Here is a 21,393-nt window from a genome sequence, read left to right as displayed (position 1 = left end):
GGGGAGCTGCCAGGCGGTGGGTCCAGCTGGGACGGTGTCCTTCTCACCCGCCTTCTTGGCCAAGGTGCTTGGCCCTTTGTGACTCGGGTTCAAAGGGGGTGTGAGAAACGTTCCGCAACGTGGTGGTTCTGCTCTGCTGGAGATGGCATTTTCTCCTCGCCCCAGACGCCCATGCATACCTGGTTCCTTGGGCTTCCACCCCTGCCTGAGGTGGGTCATTCACTCTCCTGCAGTATCGACTGGAGTATCGACAGCTGCCTTTGTTTCCACATCCCAACTCGAGTCTAAGCGTGGCTTTTTTCCAGGAATACCATGTTGAGAGGGATTCTGAGACAATATCCATGAGTGCTGTGTTTGATTAGCAATGTCTGCCCCAGGAGGTATTCAGCCGCAGCATTTGGCTGGGCTTAGGATCTGGCTGGGTTGCTGGGGGGCTCGTCTCTGGTTTGTTGCTAGGATTGCTGGGCGTACTCATCTGTCCCGGGAGTTCATTGGCTTCAGGTGGACTCTGGGGATGGGTATCGGTAGAGGCAGGTTCTGAGTCAGTTAAGAGTGTAGGAGGTGTGACAATTAAGTCCATGAACTTGTTGCAACAATGTTGCTAACCTTTTTTGATATCAGGGATTATTCATTATGAATTTGTACCAACTGGACAAACAGTTAACCAAGTTTACCATTTGGAAGTGCTGAAAAGGCTGCGTGAAAAAGTTAGACAACCTGAACTTCTCGCCAACAATTCATGGCTCTTGCATCACGACAATGCACCAGCTCACACGGCACTGTCTGTGAGGGAGATTTTGGCCAGTAAACAAATAACTGTATTGGAACACCCTCCCTACTCACCTGATCTGGCCCCCAACGGCTTCTTTCTTTACCCAAAGATAAAGCAAATATTGAAAGGAAGACATTTTGATGACATTTGGGACATCAAGGGTAATACGATGACAGCTCTGATGGCCGTTCCAGAAAGAGTTCCAAAATCGCTTTGAAGGGTGGACTAGGCCCTGCCGTCAGTACAAGGGGCGTACTTCGCAGGTGACCATAGTGATATTCAGCAATGAGGTATGCAGCACTTTTTCTAGGATGAGTTCACAAACTTAATTGTCCGACCTCGTGTATGCCTCAGCTATGTAAGTCTTGGTACCCTGTCAGTATATGTAGAGACAGTTCCCTTGTTTGCAGCCTGTGTCTCTGGAAATCTTTTCCAGTTTTGAAGATGGCTGATTTCTCATTTACCTGTCGAGAAGATGCAGGCGTGGGCAGGCATGAAACCATCCACATTCCATCTGGCACCCTGTGTGGCCTCATGCTTATGGCACAAGTGGCCTAGTTTGGGGTGGATTCTGTGACCATGGAATCAAGGGAAACAGTAACTGGCACACACTGGGACTAAGCCATGGGCATTAGGTGCTCTGGGCTTATTCATAATTGTCCCGCATGGGATCTGGGTGTAGAAAGCTGAATGCTTTTTTACAGGAAGTGTGTGTTCCCTGATGCATTGTTGAGGCTGCAGAGTTTGGTATCTGGCTCTTGGCTGGGCGTTCTTGGTAGCTCTGCCCCTTGGAAACCGTGTGTAGCCTCCCATCCCCCAACTTGTTTCAGGCCCCAGTGTTTGAACGGGGGATGGTACCATTCGCTGGGGTCCTGGCCATCTGCTTCAGGGCACCTTGAGTTCCTGAGCACATCTTTTCTGAACGCTGTGGAACCTGCACCCCACTCTTGGGCACTGTCGCCAGGGAGATGGTGTTGCCAGGCAACTAAGCCAGGCCTTCGTTATTTTATTCATTACTTAGGAAATGGGGACTGATGAGAGAGAGCTCCCTAAATTCAGTCCCAGAAACCTACTTCCTATGAGGGTAAGGAGTGGGAGCCCCAACTCCACATCCCTGGCCTGGCCGGAGGACAGGCAGGGAAGGGGTTCTGAGCTGGCCCGTCCAGCATCAGGAGATACCCAGACAAGAAACATGACCAATGGCCAAGCTCCCAGGGTCATTGGTGGCTGTGGGATGGAAGAGCTTGAGTATCCAGAGCAGCCAGCTCAGAGAGCTCCGAGGACACTGACCCCTCCAGAACCCAGATTCCAGGGCTCATGGCATTGTCCCCCCGCTGGACTTCCAGCCCTGTTGCTTCTTCCTTTTCACTTCTGTCAGCCGCACAAGCCCCAGGGGAAACACACCATAAATCATTACATCTTGGAGACAGGAGCAGATGGAGGTGGTGGGGGCAGGGGAGGAAGCCAGGTTATGTTTGGCAAAGCAGAAAGCGCAGTCTGGTAAGGAAAATGTTTCTGTGTTTAAGCTTCGAGGAATGTTAAATGCCTGGGAGTTGATATTAAAAGAAACACAAACCTCCTTGCTGCCAGCTGACCTGGGCCTGTGAGCGGCCAATTCAGAGCCAGCGTCCTCTGGAGGGCTTTGAAGTCTCCCAGCCCTCAACTACCCAAGACAAGTGCAACCCTTGGCCCTCAGCCACGGAGCTGTCTTACTGGCCTTCCTAGGGATTGGGGAGGGGACAGGGATTGGGGTATCCTCGCCGGGGGTGTGCCGTGCCTTGTAAAGTCCCACTCACCCTGCCCTCGGAGACACTAAGGATGACCAGGCAGGGGAAAAGCCTGCACTGAGCCATTCCCACGTGGCCAGGCCCCACTGAGCCATGGGACGGTCTGTTCCCACAGCTCACTGCCACCTCCCTTCCTGAGATGTAGCCAAGGAAGGGAATAGGCACCAGCCTCTGCTCCTCGGTTCTGCTCCCCTTTAGCAGGCACTAAGAATGGAGCTAAAAGTGGCTTGGCAGTAGAGGCTGAGGCCTTGGGGCTGTTCAGGTGGCCTGAAGGAAAGGCCAAGGGAAGTAGGTCCCTTCCATTTACCCCTCCCCCTTCTTTCGAAGCCCCTCCTGGCTCAGCCCCTCCAGAGACAGCAAGGGACACCATTTCCTACGCTGCAGGCGTTTGCTCCAGGAGGAGTTTCCCTCTCTGGGTTTGCTTGCTGTGGCAGTGGGTGCAGGGAATCTGGAGCACCAGCCTGGGGAGCGGACAGACAAATGGCAATGCTGACTACCAACATGTGTGCCTGGCTTTTGTGCTCTTGGAGGCCCATTCCCAACGTTACCTCGTGACCCTCGCAGCAGCTCTGCAAGGAAAATTGTATCCTCCCCATTTCACAGATGAGGACACTGAGGCCCAGTTGTGCACAGGGAAGGCGCTGCTGTTTCTGTGCTGTGTTCCTGTGAACCAGGCCTTCACCAGGGAATCTCCCAGCCTGGGTGAAGGGCACTGGAATGGCTAGTGGCCTGGAGGATGAGCCAGGCTGATGTTCCACTCCAGGGTGCTGCTTTATGACATAAGGTGCGCCTCAGGTTTCCTCTGTCTGGAGTGCTTTTACCTCTGGGGGAGGTAAATATCCAGGGGACATATTTGCCAGGTGCACCTGGAGGGAAGCATGTATGGAAAAGAAGCAGGGCGGGGAGTTACTGTGTATCTGCAGTGTGCCCCCCACAGGCTGGCTGCCCCGAGGGGTGTAGGGGCCTGGCCTCAAGAAATCGATGGACACATTGGAAGACAAGTATATCAGGATATGCCAAGCCACTAGAGAACAAGGCAAGATGGCAGGCACGATGGTGATGATTACATCCGAGAGCTGACTGAGAGTGTACCCTCGCGGGATCTTCAGAATACCCTATGGGGTAGGAAAGTTATCACAGTCTTAAAGATCAGAATGCTGAGGCATAAAGGATTAAGTTCCCTGTCCAAGACCAGGCGGCCAGTGGGCAGGACCGCCAGGCCTGGAAGCAGGCTGCAATCCGAGCCCATGCCTTGCCCTCTCCAGATGCTTTCCTGGTTCCCACCGTCCTATAAGGAGTAAGATGGAAACTTGTGTCCAGGAGTTCAAAGAAGGAAAGAGCCTCGTGGGCTGGAGACAGGGAGGCTTCCAGGAGGAGGTGGAGCGAGAGGGATTTGAGAGCACTGGGTTTTTTAAATTCCAAAAGCAATGTTTATATTAGAGAAAATGGCAAAAAGAGTAGAGAGACTTGAAATGTAATCACCAACTATCCCTACTCCCATACCTGTGAAACAGCCATTTTATTTGTGCGTTTTCCCTTCCTTAGGTATATACATTTTTATATAGTTTTTATCACAGTGTGTATTTGGTAGTTTTTCTATTTTCATAAACCCCTTTTATTCTAGGGTTGTATGTAGTCTTTGTGATTACCTTTTTGTGTTAGATTATTAAAAGTACTTCATAGACTTTATAAAAGTCATTTTCTATAATGGTCAGCACAGCATATGAGTGGCCATTTTGAAGCTCTGTGTTATTCTAGCAAGCTGGCAGGCTCTGGATCAGCAGAAAAGAGAGGAGGGTGGGCATTCCGGGGGAAGGGCCTCAGGAACGAGAGCGGGGAGGCAGGAATGTGCAGGAGTGTTCCAGGGAATAAGGAGCCCGCCAGCCCTGAGCAGGAGGGGTTGTAAGCACGAAAGTAAGAGGGAGAGTGAAGGAATGAATTAAGGAAGGGGATTTGTAGGGATTTAGGCCAGAAGGAATCCTAGAGGGCACTTAATCTTGTTTTGGAGGGAGAAGAAAAGAGACCAGAAAGGGTGAGTGACATGGCCACAGTCACACAGCTCATTAGTGGTTGAGCACGGGCTCCAAATTCAGGGACCCGATCCCAGGTTGGTCATGCTTGGTCAGCTGCTGGACAAATGAGTGAATAAAGATGCCCATAGATGGGGCAGGGGCAGCCTAGGGTGTCAGTCTCTGACTCCCAGGGGTCTGTCCTTTGTTGCTGCAAATTTAGTGGAAAATCCCACCAGCTTGGTACATTTCTCCTCTTCTAGGCTCAGGAGTTCTCCCTTTCTTCCCCAGGCCTAAGGGGCCAGTACCTTCAGATTCTGCATCCAGGCCACCCCCACTGCCCACCTCCTCCTTGCTGCTCCTTGAACAGCTCAGCCAGGAGGCCCCGTCTTCTTCTGCCTTGGCTCCCTGGTCCCCGGGGACTCCTGTGTGTTTATCTCAGTCTATTTCCAACCCCTTCTGCTCCAGGCTCCAGATGTGCTGTGCCCAACTGGGACCCACCGGCTGGCTGATTAGCATATTCCCAGGGTCTAGCCCTTGTTGGCTGGCTGGGCCAGAGAGGAGAGCTCTCCCCGAGGACCCCACAGCTCAGTTCCTGCTACTGACTCCAGACTAGAAAAAGGTTCCAGACCTTGGAACTACCTGAGCTGGGAGAGCCCCTCTGGGCTCCTGCTCCCCCTTCCCAGCTCAGCCACAACCCTGGGGATGGCTCCCCACCCTTGGTTCTATTCCCTCTGGGGTGGAAGGCCTCACTGTCTATTCCCTTTCCTATGAGCCTTCCAGGCATAGTCCTCCCTGGACATGGGACTGCTCACGACCCTAGGGCAGGAGGAGGCAGGGTTCCAGGCCCAGGTGGAAGACCCCGCTATCCCAACCCTGGGGTGGTAGCACCCCCTCACCCCCAGTTGCAAAGTTCAGGCCTAATGGGAGGCCTCGCTCTCTGTCCTCGTCTTTTCTGGAAGCTTGGTGCATGAAGTCTGAAGGGGAAAAAGAGATAATTTCTTTGACATTCTTGACCTGGGCCAACCTTGGAAGCTTGAAGGGGTCAGAGCTATTAGAAGGAGGTCACGAAGACCATTCCCCTGCCTTCAGGACTGGGAGTGTTCACAGAGCCCAGATTGGTAAATCTGACACTATCTAGACCCTCTTTCTTTTAAAATAATTTTTAGGTGTACAATTCAGTGGCATTAAGTATTGTTGTATAACCATCACCACCATCCACCTCCAGAACTTTTTCATTTTCCCCAACTGAAACTTCATACCATTAAACAGTAACTCCCCATCCCCTCCCCCCCAGCCCCTGGCAACCACCATTCTACTTCTGTCTCTGTGAACTTGACGCCTGTGGGAACCTCATAAGTGGAATCGTACAATATTCGTCCTTTTGTGACTGGCTTATTTCATGCCTCAAGGTTCATCCATGTAGCATGTATCAGAATTTCCTTTTAAGGCTAAATAACATTATATACATATATACCGTATTTTGTACATCCATTCATCCATCCGTGGCCATTTGGGGTATTTCTATCTTAGACTTCTTACATTTAGATGAGGAAAAGAGCCTGGTCTCTGAAGATGGAGATTTTTATGGCCTCCTTCTCTCCAGACCCTGGGGTTCCCATCCCCCAATTGCTCAGCCCTCTCTGGCTGTAACAGAGAGCAAGGCCTCACAACCCCAGAGCACCACTGGTCACCATTAGCTTCTTCCAGTTGAGGAAAACAGTTGCACCCCTGCCTTCTCCCCCAGGTTAGGCATTCCTGACTCCTTGACTCTTCTTTCCTCAGCTCTCTCACTTGCCTTCCTCTCAGTCAGCAGTTTAGATTGTTGAGTGTGGAGCCCAGTTACCCTGATGCTGTGGGAAGAGCACTGGGCTGAGGGTCGGAAGACCTTGTCCCGGGTCCTTTGACCTGGGGGCCTCAGTTTCTTCATCTATTAAATGGGGAAAATTATTCCCACTCTGCCTTCATCAGCAGCTTGTTGTGAGGCTCAAAGGATGGAATGTACCTGAAGGAGCTGGTCAGAGCTGTGATGTGCACATCCATGCTTTCACTCATTTATCATCCTTTGCTGTTTACTGAGCATGTGGTGGTAGCCACTGTGCTGTGAGTCCAAAGACCAAGCAGGACCTCATCGTGTGGTAATGAAAACAAGGGAATTCTGATCATTCGGCCAATGTTGAAGTGGCTTTGAGCCCAAACAGCTCTGGGGTTCAGAGTCAAGCTTTCTCCCTTCATTAGTTGAGAAAACAGGATAAGTTACTCTACCTCTCTGAGCCTCGGTTTCCTCACCTGTAAAATGGGCTGTAATGACAGCCGAACGTGAAAGTCCGCGAAGCCCGTGGCACAGGGCGTGGCACAGACTCAGTGCTTGTTTAATGATGACGGCCTTTTGACCAAGCTGGCAGGTCCAGGTACTATGCTTTCCTGCAGGGATTCTGGGTGCAGCTTGTCAAACAGCCCCACCCCCACCCCCCATGCAAAGGCTGTCACCTGCGAGCGACCCCTGTGTTTGGGCCTTTGGCTGGCTGAGGTCACATCTGTTTTGTTAAGGAAATGGAGTCAAACCCAGCTTTGATGTCGGACCGACATGAGAGTGGGCAAGGAGGTCCAGGTTGGGGCCCTCACTGCCCAAGGTTTTCCTGCTGTGACCCCCGGGCTGAGTGAGCATCTCCAGGCTTGTACCCCTTGGAGCAGTTCTTAGCTTGTAGGAGTGTGGTCAGGCCCAGAGCACAAAGTGAGTAAGGAGCCAGGAACAAGGGGCCATTGTCAGCTGGGAGCTGCTTCTGGTTTCAATTACTCTGCAGAGTGAGGAAATTCAGAGTGAGCGAGCGTGGGTCAGGAGCTTGCGAGGGCAGGAGTCAATGGCTCCCCCGTTCCAGGTCCCTCCCTCTGGGCCCTGAAGGGTGTGTTGGCCCCGTCTGAGGGTCAAGCATGCCAGCTTTATTTTCCTGGGATCCCGAGCTCTGGGGCATTGGTGTGGCCAGAACTGATCTCCTTCACAGCTGGTACCAGGAGGTACCTGGGTCCTTCCCTGGGTAGGATGACAGGCAGGCATGAATGTGGGTCCTAGATGCCTTCTCCCATGTGTCCTTCAGGCCACACCAACCTCAGCTGGACCCCTGACCCCAGGTAGTGGCATGGTTTTGACTAGGATGGAGGGGGCAGCTATGAGAAACCCTTGGCCTGTGTGGCTGGCCAGAGAGCTTTTTGCCTTTCATTTCACTGCCCCAGCCCCTAACCCCCAGTCTGGCACCACAGTGGCTGTGATGGGTGTGACTTTCCAGGCTCTCGATGGACCCTTCCCCGCCCCAGCCTAGGCCAGATGTGGATGGCCAGAGGGAGCCTCCCTCTGCCTATAGAGTTCGTATTTTACATCTCTGCTGTTCTCAGAGCAGGCGCATGTGGCTGCCATCACTGTGCCAGCCCAGAGGCCCACGGGGAAGGGGGGCTTGAGCACCAGAAGAGTTCTGCTCCTTGTCTCAGACACTGCCTCCTCCCAAGGACCGCCGTGACTGGAGCCATTGTCCTGCCCTGGCCCCGCCCACCCCAGCTGTTTCAGACCATTTGTTCTCCAGCACCCCACCTGCTGTCACTCTTCAAGGCAGGTCTGGAAGCCTCCCATATACTTGGGTCCAGGCAGCAGGATGGGGAATCCTGAGAGAGAGCCCTGCTGCTGTCCAAAGCCTTTCCCAAACTGTAGCACAGCCTCTCCCTTCTCCCCCTGCTCAGCGGCCCCCTCTCCCAGGTGTTCCTGATTTGGGGAGCCTGGACTCAACCCAGTGGATACTGGAGACAGGAAGCATTCAATAGGAAACAGATGGAGACTCGAGGCTGCCTTTCTCCCTCCTGCCCCATTTGGGAATGTCACCTTGGCAGGCAGGATTGGTGCCCACTCCCCACCCACCTCTGCGGGGTGGGCGACAAGCAGAGAAGGTGATCCAGAGAGGACCTCGGGAAATGATTTTTTCAGGCCCTGGGAACAGACTCAGCAAACCGCCCAAGAGCAGAGCTGTCCTCTCAGCTCTGGGACTGGGGGCTTCCTTGACTCAGAGTCAGAAGACCCGGGTTTGATTGCAGCTCCCCCACTTCATAGCAAGGCGGTCTTAGGTGAGCTCTCCAAGTGCTTCCTCTGGAGCCCGTGTGAGTATTAACTGAGTCCACAGAGGTAGCAGTACCTGGCACACAGCACGCTCTCAGTATGGCTGACTTCCCTGCAGGCAGAGTCCTCCGCGAAATCAAAAAATCTGGTCTCTAGAATTGTTCCACTTGTGATTTGTTTTTCCCCAAAAAACCTTTGGGAAAAAGACTTAGAGGAATTGTTCGGGACCTACCTGAGTGAGGGCTGAGGCTGGATGTGAATGCCGATAGGGGCACTTTAGGTGGGTTCTGCCAACTCCTCACGGTGGGGGCGGCAGGGCCCGCCACGGCCCCTCACTGCTGGCCCAGCCTTTGCCACAGAGGGGTATGGGCAGTGATGGCACTCGGTGAGGGTCTGACCCCCAGGTACAGCCTGCTCCGGGCTGGGTACAGTCTGGTGATATCCTTGGAAGTAAGCTGACCTACTCTGACTTTGGGGCCAAGGTGTCCCAGAAAGCACCAGTGTGACTGACTTGATGAGATAAGTGTCATCCCATTATAAGGCCCCGGAGGGGAACTCACACCAGCAAAGCAGAGGCCCAGAGTCTTCCCAAAGCAGAAAGCGAAGAAGAGATAAAACATGAGTTTCAGATCTAAGACTCTCACCGGAAGTTTCCTTTAAAAAGTCCCTCGTCTCCCTGGCCTCCACATCTGCTCCACCCTGAGGGAGAGCAAGGGCCAATGGCCATGGTCAAGAGAAGCAGCAGTTCTCATGAGAACTGTCCATTGGACATGCTTGGAGCCCATCCCGTTGAAAGGAGGGTCAGGCCTTCTGATTCTGCCTGCAGAGTTTGGGGATTACTGGTAGGGACGTGAAGTGCCCTGAAGGCAAGGGTGATGGACAGAGGACACGTGAGCAGGTAGAGTTCCATATCCCTACTTCAGCCAGGGGCTTCTGCTTCTGCTTGTGCTTTTATCTGATTGGGGAGCAGGGAGACTTTTGCATAAGATTTCATTTGGAAAGAAAGGTGAGGCATGTCCCCTGCTTAAAAAAAAAAAAATTGATGACTATTTGTCTGATCCAAGCTCCTGATTTGATAGATGTGGTAGCTGAGCTGAGAGAGAGAAAGTGACTGCTGAGTCCGCAGTGACCAGGCAGGCTCGTGCCCAAGTTCCCTGGCTCTCAGCGGCTTCCTGCTGTTCACTTGCAGCTCAGAGTTGGCGGGGAAAGAGTTAATAGTAGAGAAAGAGAGAAAAGCATGGAGGCTCAGTGGACCCTGACCTTTGAAACTCTCCTGCCTGAGACTATATCTTCAGCACGTGGCCTGGGAAGTCCCCTGGGGGGCTCTGTCCACTGGCTGTGCTGGGGGACCCTGGCCACACCCATCCTCCCTGAAGGAGAAGTGGCGGGAGCAGGCAAGGGGGTCTGGGCGTTGCTCCGGCCATGCGTTATGTCCATGCGTTAAGTAGGGAAGGAATGGATGGACATGGGGTGGGCGTGCTCTGCCCGCTCCATCCCTAGGTGGGTGTGTTTTAGATAAGCCAGACATTCCCAAAGGTTCAAGTGGGTTTTCCGTCCTTTTCCATGACCAATATGCCGAGAGAATCACTTGGGGTTGCCAGGGACACACCGCCAAGGCAGTTATTCTGCAGTGGACAAGCTCCAGGGCTGTTTCAGCCTCTCCAGCCCACCTAGAGCTGCCAAGCACCCTCAAGACTCCAGCCTGGGGGTGCCAGGCAGAGTGGAGAGTGAGGCTGCATGGGGAGCAGGGCGTGCTCTGCGCTGTCCCATGAATGGGCCTCTGGGGAGATGAGAGGGTCATAGCACACCTTGGGCAGGCTAGGTCCGGGCTGTGCAGCAAGTAGCTTTCATCCTAGCTGCCGCCTGTCCTAGTACCGTGCCCACGTTAAAACTTGAGCCGACCCCAGAACCTGCTCCCCACCCCTACCCTGGGTATCCATCTAAAGTCTCCAATAGCCGCTTATCTACAGAGTCGAGGGTCCAGAGCTTAGAGAGGAACCTATGCACAGCTGTTTAGCAGGCAGGGCCCAGACCCTGGGGAGTTCTGGACTGAACTGCCTGAGAGAGCCCCTGGTCATTGACAGAGCCCCTGGTCATCATCTATTTGATGATGAATGAATGGATAAGTCAATGAGAGAAATGTAGCTTCTAAGCTCAGCTCTGCCTTTGGCCGCTTACTCACTTTGAGCAAAGTGAATCTGTCCCTGGGCCTAATGCAGGCCTCACACTTAGAAGATACTCAGAAAGGATGGATGGATAGAAAGAAAGAAAAACATATAAATAGGTCTCACTTTCTCATTCTGTGAAGAGCACTGCCCTTCCCGTCGCAGGTTTTGGTTAGGACGGGTGCAGAATAAGGTGAGAACACACATTAGGAATGCAGGGACCACAGAGCCATTCATCTTAAGGGGGCTCTCCCATCCCCATTTCTCACAGTTCCCCTGGGATGTGCCATCTTCCTCACCAACTCGCACACCCTCCACATGGGCCCTGCCATGCCCTGCACTTCCCTCTCTGCCTGGACTCCTGAGCCCGTCTTTGAGCAGGAACCACTGCTGGCTCCCTTTCTGATGCCCTCCCAGCCTCAGGCCCCACCTCGCTCTCCACCACCACGTGCCTCCCAGCCCTGCTCCCCCGGGGCCTGCTCCATGCTGTTCTCAGGGGCTGAGAAGGAACGTCCTTGGACCCCAACCACTCCCTCCCGGTCCTCATGCGCAGTACGATCCCAGGCTCCTCTAGGCTCCCAACTCCAGCACCTGGACTCTCTGGGTGGCCTGTTGGGGCTCTGCCCTCTCCCCTTACTCCCAGAGTGTCTTCTCTGGGGTACCTCAGCTTTGGTCTAGCTGGCTGCTCAGAAACCCCCCTTCCTGGCTAAGTGTCATTTGGCTGAGGACATGAACAGGGAGTCAGGGTTCTAATCTAGGCTGGGGGGTGGGAAAGATGAAAGTCGTTTCAGTGGGGAAAAGGAGGTCACTCCAGGGAAGTGGCAGCAGCATCCATCCCAAACTTTTGAGAAAGAGCCTTCCACCTCCCGTTCACAGGCTGGAGGGTTTGCCTGGAAGCTGTCCCCACCCCCAGCTGTCACCCAGGCAGCGCTGGTGGCAATTCCTGCCTCTCCCGCCCACACATCTCAGGCTGCATATGTTCCCGGTTGACCTTTTTTTTCTTCTGTAATGCCACAGCTGATCACTTCAGCCTGATTTTGCCTCAGTCACAGCTATACTGTCCTGTCCTATACTGTCCTATACTGTCCTGGCCACCCCAGGTATATACCCCAGAGTCTTGCCCTGCACCTCCCTGGGGCAGCCCCTCATTCCTCTGGCAGAGAGCCTGGGGGTGCGGGGGGATGAGAGAGGCCTGGACGGTCTACTAGGAATGTTGTTAATTCCAAAGGCAGTGACGTCTGTGCGTGTGGGCCTTACCGCCCAGGCTCTGTTTATCCAGACAGGGGCCCTGCGTGTCCTCAGAGGCGGGTTCTGCCAGGTGCGGATGGATGGAAAGGGTGGACGGGGGGAGGGGATATGGTCACTTCCTGAGTGTCCAGCATAACCTGAGACTAGACCATCCAGCCAAGATGAGGAAGGGTCCATGGTGGACTAGAGGCATCAGAACTCAGACTGCTGCTCTTGAGGAACGTGCTAGAAACATGTGTCTTGCACAAACTCCCCTGCAGCCTCTGCTCCTAGATCATTGATTCCAGAAAGGACTTCGTTAGGCTTGGGGAAGAGAAGGCTAATCTGTGCTGTCCCCAGAGACAGCCTCCAGCCCATGGGGAGGAAGGGAAAGATGATCAACTCAAGGGAAGAGCTTCCCAACAGCTATCCATCTGCTAAGGTGCTTATGTCACCATGGAGACTGGTTGGCTATCTTTCATCCAATCAGAGCTGGCTTTACCCAGACAAGTGTTGAGCCTGGGGTTCCTAAGACAGACAAGCATCGAGCTTTGGGAACAGGATCTTTTCTGTTCCCCTTTTCCCACACCCCTGCAGATGGGGGGCAAGCATATCTTGTACACCATTCCCCTAAACTGCATCCTGGGAAATGTGACCCAGATAGAGGGAAGAGGCCTTAGAAAGCCAGCAAAGGGCTGCTTCTGAAGTTAACCAGCCGGTGGTGCAAAGCGCTGAATGTATGTCTGCAGCAGGTGAACGTGGCTTGCAATTATAATGGCACCTTACCACCAGCCAGTTACACAACCAGCAATTGCGCATTAGCTGAGGGACGCAGAGTACAGCTGTGGTGGATGCCCTTTTCCACAGCTCTTTGGGCTCATGCAACCCGCCCCCTCCTGGAAGCCTTTCCTGATTCCCTCTGGATAGACATTTTTCCCTTGACTTTCATGGCTGTGCTGTTCTTAGGGCATAGGACCGGATTTCTTGAGGGCAAAGTGAGGGCAAAGACAATGCTTTGCCATCTTAGGGCGACGACACAGCGTCGGTGCACAGTTGATGCCGTGTTTCCCCGAAAATAAGACCTAACCAGAAAAGAAGCCCTAGCATAATTTTTCAGGTTGACATCCCGTGAACATAAGCCCTGATGCGTCTTTTGGAGCAAAAATTAATATAAGACCCGGTCATATTTTCAGGAAAACACGTTATGTGCCAAATGCAGGAACATCTGTCTCTTGTTAAGAGGTGTTTAAGCCCATGTCTCCTCTCCTCTCTTGTGCTGTCAGCTTTGTCAGGCACAGGCTTTTGCTTCTTTGTGACTGCTCAGCCCCTGCCCAGGGCTGGGCACACAGGCCCTCAGTCAGGGTCTCTGGAATGAAATGAATGGGATGAAGAAACGAGGATTGCAGGACTCAGCAAAGCCTTTCTGGAGGAAATGGGTGTTGTGGCAGCTGGTGAAGAAGCTCTCTGGTACCTAATAGGACTGGAGAGACTCTCTTCCGAGGTAGCACCCAGGTGCCCTAGGGGAGGCAAGTGAGGGATGGGTTAAGAAGGGTGGCTCAGGCCTCAGGTAGGCAAGGGACACAGGGGTGTCCCTGCTCTGGGTCTCATCTCTCATCCCGTCGCCCTCAGGGTGCTGGGAAAGCTGTGTGGCTCAGCTGCCATTCAGTTGCAGTGGCTTCGGTAAGTTTAGCTCAGATACCAGGAGGCTGTGTGTGCGCACTGTGTGGAACGTGGCGCCCTGGAGGAGATGGGGCGGGCATGGGCCCCCTGCGGGGACACCCAGAGCCCAGCGGGGCAGCCAGGCCGAAGGCAGCGCAGGACCGGCTCACACCAGGTACATAGCACAGCTGTGAGGGAACAGGCTTTGCAGTCAGCCAGACTTGTGTTCGTGGCCCGGCCCAGCCTGGCCTTGGGCATACTGCTCTACTTCTCAGTGTCCTCGCTTCCCTCAAGTGGGAAACGGGAATGCCAGGGCTGACTTCATAAGGTTGGGGGAGCATTAAGTGAGTTGATCCACGTGTGGGTTTAGCATGGTGCCCGTTGCATAGCAAACTCTCAGTAAAGGGCAGTTTTTATTATGACCAGGTCTTGGCTATCAGCAGTGAAGTCTCCTCTTTCTCAAAAAGTACCCCAAGACCTGTTTACTGGTTGAAACCCAGCAGGAGCATTCCAGAGGCCAAGGGCAGGTTCTATACCCTGACCCACCTGCCATGGAGTCAACTAAGGAATGTCCTGACTCAGCTCTTTTTCCTGAATCCAAAGAACCAGCCACACTTCAGCGAGGCCCAGCCATTGTGAGCGTAGGTGCTTTGGAGACCTGGCATTCCCCAGCTGCAGCTGCATGGCCTCCGGTGAGAACTTCACCTCCCTGAGCCCCAATCCTCACAATTCTAAAATGGGGACACTAATGCCAAAGTCACAAAAAGTTGTGAGGCTTAAATGCAATCGGATATTTCTTTGAAAGCCCTTTGCATGAGACCCAGCTCATGGCTGGCACTATGAAAATATTGCTTTCTTTCCTAATCTGTGCCTAGCTCTGCATGATATGACATCCTGGGCGCCTCTGCGTTTGCGTACCCTAAATATTTGGGGTTCAGGCCTTTCTCTCTTCTCCGAAAAACTTGTATTGGAAGTTTTTCCAATACTCCACAATTTGTATTGTTACCTTGCAAAATGAATCACCTCTTACTCTGGTTAGAACGTTCACCAACTTGAGGGTCAAGGAGAAGTTTGTACTTTTCTAGCTCCCAAGGCATCCAGCACAAAGTAGCTGATTTCCAGGGGTGAGTTCTCTGCCCCTGACAGCACAAGCCTTTTTTGGGCTTTTCTGACATGATTAAAAGTGGCCATGTGAGGAGTACTTCTTCCTGGACGCCTATGACCAGTGTCGTCCTTGGCTTTTGCTCATGTCCCCAGAGGGGCCCATAGTATAGTGGCCAATTGCCTCCGGAGCCCCTGATATCCAGGAACCTGCCCCATGAGAGACCGCCCTTGTTTTTCAGTCTCCGCAAGGGGAGGTTTGTGAGTGCCGGTTCCTGTCTGTCTGGCCGGGTCACCAAGTTGGCGTTGAGGGAGGCGCGTTGGGCAGGAGTTGGGGCAGGGGAAGCAGAACTCCAGGCTGCGCAGGCCCTTTGCCAAGAGGAGGACAGCTGTTTATGGCCAAAACGGAGCTCCTGGCGCTGAGCCCTGGCCCCTGCCCATCCCCTCTGGCTTCTCCCAAGCTGCCCTCACTCCCGCCCCAGGGAGCAGCCTGGTAGCGAAGGGGTTAACCGGGGATCTGGAGGGGAAGGGACTGGATTGTTTTTAGCTGCTTGTCAAACTTTATTTAGTAGCGGCTGAAGGGAGAAAGGCAGGGTGGGTGAGGAGGAGCCCCAGCCTGCCAGGAGTTAAACCCGGAGGTTGGTTTTTTTGGAGGGGGCAGCCTCCTGCGCCTGAGTCACTTCCTTCGGTGGAGGCGGGGACCTCCCCGCGCTGCCTCGGCTGGCCCTCTGTGGCACACGCACTTGGGCACTGGGACGAGCAGAAGAGAGGGCCCGGGGCGCAGGGTTCCTCCAGGCAGTCTTCTGGGAGGAGGGACACAGAAGGGAGGAGAAAGCGGAGCCTCACACCATGCGCTTCCCAGCCGAGCTCCAGTAACCGTGCCGGCCGGCTGGGACTAAGCGCTTTGCACGCTCCCTCTCTCTGCTGCTGGCTCCCGCTGAGCCCGTGGTACCTGTGCTGCTCCCGCGTCCCCCGGAGCTGTCGGGGCCGCCGGCATGACCGACGTCCTGCCTCAGCCCAACTGCAGCCTGAAGGCGGTCTGCGAGCCTCTGGAGCGCTGCTGCCTAGATCAGCTGGAGGAGCCTGGGAGCAAGCGGCCCCCCAACACTGGTGCCCGGCTCTGGGGCCGCGTACGCAGCAAGCTGCTCCGCCAAAAGGTGCTAGAGGGGACTGGAGGGGGCCAGAAGGGTGGACCAGAGGGCCTAAGAGGGGGCTGGGGGCTGGAGGGCCACTCTGCCCCACTCCCTATGGAGCTCCTTTCCTGGCTGTGCAGCCCTGGGACAGAGCCGCCATCTGCATGTGGGTCTGCTCTACCTGGCTGGAATTTGTTGATGAAGGCTGGTTGCTAGCCCTGACAGACCCCCTGGCTGCTTTCTCTGCATCTGTCCCTGTCTCAGAAAAGTGGGGTTGTCTCCTGTGCGAGAGGACTGCCTGGCTTCTTTCTGAGTCCGTAGGGGCAGGGATATGAACAGACTGTTCAAGGGCTTCTGGGTCTCAGTGGCCCCCACGGTGCCCAGCCCAGACCCGACCCCCTTCTATCCAGTAGACATTGCTGGGTGCCTCTTTGCCAAGGGGCACTGGCAGAGGCACTGCACTACTGTTGGCTGTGTGAGGTTTCTTTGTTGGGCTTGTGGCATCATTCCCCACCAGGGAGAGAGCGCAGGGTTGGAAGGAGGCAGAGCTGCTGAGTCTGGGGGCTGTAGGCTGCTTCTCCAGGGACCACCCAGCTGACTGCTGGCCCAGGGCCAGCGAGGCACCAGGCAACTCAGTCAGTGTGCCAGGGGTTTCCTGACCCAGCGGGCAGCTCAGACCAAGCTGTGCCAAGGCAGACTGCCTGTCTTGCGTGTAGCCCCAGACCCTGGGTGGGGATTAGAATCGGAGATAGAAGCTGACTATCCTGCCGCTGGGCAGGCTGCCTTGGGGTTGGCTTTGGGCCCTGGCAGGGGGCATCCAAGGAAGAGTCAGACCCACTGCCTGGCGCACAGTAAGTGCTTCATAACTGTGGACCACATTAACCGCCCGAGCAAGGTGTCACAGGCCTCCTGTCCTGGCCCGCCAGGGCTGTGCCCATCCTTCAAGGTGGTAATAAGGGAGGCTTTGGCTAGTCTGTGTGGCTGATAGGGATTTGCAAGCCCTCCTCTGGCTCTGAGGGACACCCTTTGCACAAGTCCTCACGGCCAGCCAACATAGAGGCTCCTGGCACCTGCCAAGAGGAAGAGATCATGGGCCCGCTGGCTCCTGGTCTAATCTCATCCCCTGCCAGTGGGGCACACTTGACCTCCCAGAGGTGACATCAGTCCTCGAAAGTGCTGGGCAGGGCAGCAACTTGAGCTGTCCTGTATTGGTCACTGTCACCTTCAGCCTCTCTGGGGACCAGGCTAGCAGAACCCTGCTGGCCTCAGCTGCTCCCAGAGCCCCTCTGTGCTGAGGCAGCTGTCTGCACCCGGCAGCATGGAGCCATCCCCCTTCCCAACCCCTGCTGAGGCCAGCAGACACCAGCTCAAAGCTCCTCATCCATTCCCAAACCTCAAGGTTGGCAAAAAACTGACCCAGCAGGTTCCTGGCCCAGTGCCAGCCGACCAGAGCCCTTCTGCTTTACCTGCCCCTTTGAGGAGCTGTCTGGCAGGTACGGGGCAATTTTTAAGCCCTAAAATCCCAGACTTGCACTCTTTCCCTGCATATTTGTGACTGGCAGAATCCAGAAGCCACTTCAGGAATTCTTCAGCCACCTTTGCCTCTGGGCGTGTCTGGTGGCTCCGTGTGTCGTGTGTCGGTGCTTCTCTAGCCCGAGCGCTGAGTGGCAGGTGATGCAGTCTCCTCATCCCTACCGGGTGACAAAGTATGTCAGTGTCACGGACACAAGGGTCTACAGCATGGGGGAAAGAGGGACATTCGTTCACCCTGCGGCATCTGCCTTGCTGTGCCCGGGCTGGTGGGTGAGCAGGCGGGCTTGTAGGGCCAGGCCCACTAACCACTCCCCTTCTTTCCCCCAGCTGCATTCACCTATTTTTATTTTATTTTATTTTTTTTTTGCACTGCAGTAGGCTCCTTGCCAGGAAAGGGGGCTTAGATCAGGCAGCCGCTTAGGTGGGGTGGGGGGATGGTGCCAGGTCCTCCCCAGCCTGGCAGGGAGCGGGGTCGCCTCGTAACTTTGCCCTAAGGATTTGATGTAGTGGTTGCCCGAAACACCTGTGGCCCTCCTGTTCCCATTTAACTAAAGATTCATTAAAGGCCAGAGGGGTGGGGCGGAGGTGGGTTGTCTCCTCTGGGGACGCTGTGCTGGGGCCAAAGAATCAGATGAGATGGAAAAGTCCCAGTGTTCACCTGTAGGGCCGCCGGCCCCAGGAATCTGCAGGTGATGGAAGAAGGGAGGCAGGGACCACTCGTGGGCTCTCCTTTGGGTCCCAGAGGAGCGGGGTTGGGGTTGCTCTTGTTCCCAAAGAGAGTTCTGGAGCGGAAGCCTCCTTCTGGCCTCTCATTTGGCTGTTGCTTTGTTGTGCAAGCGTTTAGCCCAGGAGACACGTGGCATTTGGGTTTGTGGGTTCTGCCAGTGCTCTCGGCATTTTATCCTCGCACTGATACTTTCCTTTGCCTTTCTTCTTCTTTTTTTATTTGCTCCAAATCACACTCAAGGAGACCAGGCTCCATGCCTGTCCTGCCTCCCATCTTACCTGCTTCTAGATCCTTAGGTTGCACTTTAGAGGGAAAGGGCCTGAAAGAGGAATCCCAAACCCCACCTCTGGAAGTGTCCAAAAGTTTTAATGGGGTCACTTGTGGGAGCCATAGAGGGCCTAGGAGGGCCCCCGTGTGGCTGAGACAGAAGCCTTTGTCTGGGGGTGGGAAGGGGGAAATCCAGACCCCACTGTCACTCCGTAGCCAAGGCAAAGAGGTCCCAGCCCAGACCAGGCCAGATGCCAGCTGGAGGGGGGGAGCCAGGCAGAACTAGCAGGGTCTGGGGGTGTGGGGGTGAGTTGAGGATAGCTCCTGATGGCCTTGTCGCTGGGGTTGCCACGTGGGACTAAGAATTCCCTACCTCCGAGGAACTTCTCTCCAGAAGCTGGAGGCCAGCAAGGTGAACTCAGGGCTTTGCCGTTCAACCCAAGTGAGTCTACCTGCTCTGTGATGGGGTTTGCACCCCTCTGCTTCTAGGGATAGTCAGAGGTGTTACCTGAGGAAGGACAGGACGGGGAGCTCCCTGTGGGCCACTTGTCGGGAGCCTTAGGGCTCAGGAGGGTCACTTTCTGTCCCTTTAAATGGACAGTTCTTCCTGACAGATAGCACCAGGTACGTAAACCACGCGTACACCCCCAAGGCTCACTCAGGCATTCACTGGCTGTTAAGGACACAGGTACTAGGGTGTAAGATAGAGATGTATTTGGGCCTCGTTTACTTTATTTCATGATCTGACTCTGGGCATCAAGAAAAATCTTGAAACCTTACACAACAGACATCTATCCTGCCCTGGCTGCCCACCGCTCGGCCCCGCCCCCTTCTCCCATCCCACCCCCCTCCACCTTATTTGCTAAAGGGAAGGGACCTGCATCCCTTCCCTACACTATGCACACACCCACCCACACCCTTATAGTGATCCCACAGCTGTAGGAAAGGGACAGTAGAAAGGGACCTTCCCCTCAAGTTGGACACCCCTGTACTCTGCCCGTTTCCTCCAGGACCTCTGTGTGGGTCAGGAGTGTGACTAGGCCGCTGGAGTGTTGGGAGAAATGGAATGACCTCCCGGCCTTGCTGCAGCCACTATGCTTCTCGCAGCCACTTGCTTATTACTCCCCAGAGTGAGAAGACCTTACTCCTGGGGTGGCCTCCTCACCCGAGGCTTCTCCACTAAGCTGGTTCTTGAGAGGCCTGTGTGATTCCACAGAGCAGGAGTTCTTGACTCTGAGAATCTGCTGAAGGTGATGAGCCGCCCAGACACATAAATTGTCTGATACTTCAGAGAGGGTCACGGACCCCAAGGTGAGAACCACTGCCCTAAGTGAACTTGGCCAGTGCTGTTTCTTGGCATCTGGAGAGGTTAGAAAGGGCACTGGCCCTCCCCACCGTCTCTGTGATCCAGGTGGCTTGGCCAGTCAGCCATGCTGGGATTGGTGCCACAGCTTTTGGATGGCTCTGGACCAGGGGGAACTGAGCCTGCCAACCAAGGTGGTTCCTGAAAGGCCAAAGCTGCCTGAGCCCAGTGTTGTTTTGGCTGAGAAAGTGGCACTTACTCCTGAGCCAGAAGCTGGAACTATCTCTATCCTGGACAATGACCCCAGCCAGGGTCGGCACCTCCAGTGGGCACAGCCGAGCAGCAACAGCCACAACTCCGCTTCCCATCAGATGCCAGAATGCCTCCTCTGTGCCCTGCCCTCCTCCTTGGAGAACTCCCACTCCTCAGGCTTGGGTGGCGCAAGATGCACCAGGCTGGTGGGAGTCAAGAGGCCTCGTTTTTCTCAGTCTCTTGTCTTAACTTGCTGTGTGACCTTGGACAAATGTCTTCACCTGTCTGATTCTCTGGCATCAGTCTAATGAAGGCGCTGTACAGGATGATCCCTAGATCCAGTTCATATGATGATTTTGGCCGTGTCTCAAGATTCCTATTCCTAAGCCTTAAACTCGCAACACGCTGGGAAAGTCTGGGAGGGAGAGGTCACAGGTCTGACCCTGGGCCAAGGCCAGCCATTCACTGAGCACGGGAGAAGAGAGGCGAGCAGGAATGTGCCTCCTCGACCCCTGTCCTGAAGGAGCCCTGGCAGAAAGGCATCATTTTCTCCTTCCCCCCACCTCCCAATTCGTTCCTTTGGTACCCTGGCTTTTTTTTTTTAATTTTAACTGGGGAATATTAGGGAACAGTGTGTTTTTCCAGGACCCATCAGCTCCAAGTCAAGTCGTTGTTTTCAGCCTAGTTATGGAGGGCGCAGCTCACTGGCCCATGTGGGAATCGAACCGGCGATGTTAGTGTCATGCGCGCTGCGCTCTAACCAACTGAGCCAACCAGCCGCCCTGGTCCCTGACTATTGATGGGCACCTCCCATGTGTTGGGCACTCCAGAGGTGGCCCAGGCGGAGAAGCCTTGCTATCGCGGAGCTTTCTGTGTGTCGGAGGGGCCAGGTGATTAAATAAGATTCCTTCTGGCTGGACGAGTGCTGTCAAGAAAATTACACTGGGCAATGGATTAGAGTAACAGGGAGGGAGGCAGCTAGCTTGGAGAGAGAAGTTTGAACCTCCATTTAAATGACAAGAAGGTTTCTTGAAAGATCCAGGGCAGTGCATTCCAGGCAGAGGAATTAACAAGGTGCAAAGCCGGTTGCCGGGCGACCATGGTGTGTTCAGAGAGAGACTCTGGAGGCCACGCAGAGAGTGTAGTTTATCTCAGACGGAGTGGGCAGTGGCCAGATTGCGTAGGGGCTCACAAGCTTGCAAGCTAAGTGCAGGGGGAGTTTACACCCAGTTTTCCTGATGCTGACACCCTCTGAGCACAGGCTGAGTACCAGGCATCGTTCCCAGCCCTTGATGTGAGTTAGGATGATAACCTGCGAACTGCTATTATTACCCACTTGTTTTACATACGAGGAAACTG

General features: G+C 54.5%; 1 protein-coding gene across 6 annotated transcripts in view; it reads left to right on the top strand.

The window, feature by feature from the left end:
• Positions 1-21,393, top strand: part of ABR (ABR activator of RhoGEF and GTPase) — a 172,245-nt gene that overhangs the window by 134,546 nt on the left and 16,306 nt on the right. Inside the window, exon 1 of one of the 6 annotated variants that reach the window (XM_081029809.1) lies at positions 15,390-15,976. The exons of the other annotated variants lie outside the window; for them this stretch is intronic. Coding sequence (XP_080885935.1) covers positions 15,815-15,976 — 162 coding nt within the window. The 5' untranslated portion in view covers positions 15,390-15,814. Of the gene's footprint in view, positions 1-15,389; positions 15,977-21,393 lie in introns of those variants that run through there. 6 annotated transcript variants of the gene reach the window in all.

The sequence above is a fragment of the Rhinolophus hipposideros genome (genome assembly GCF_964194185.1).
Source record: "Rhinolophus hipposideros genome assembly, chromosome: 20".
In the NCBI taxonomy this organism is placed as follows: Eukaryota; Metazoa; Chordata; class Mammalia; order Chiroptera; family Rhinolophidae; genus Rhinolophus; species Rhinolophus hipposideros.
This window is presented reverse-complemented; position numbering and strand designations above follow the sequence as displayed.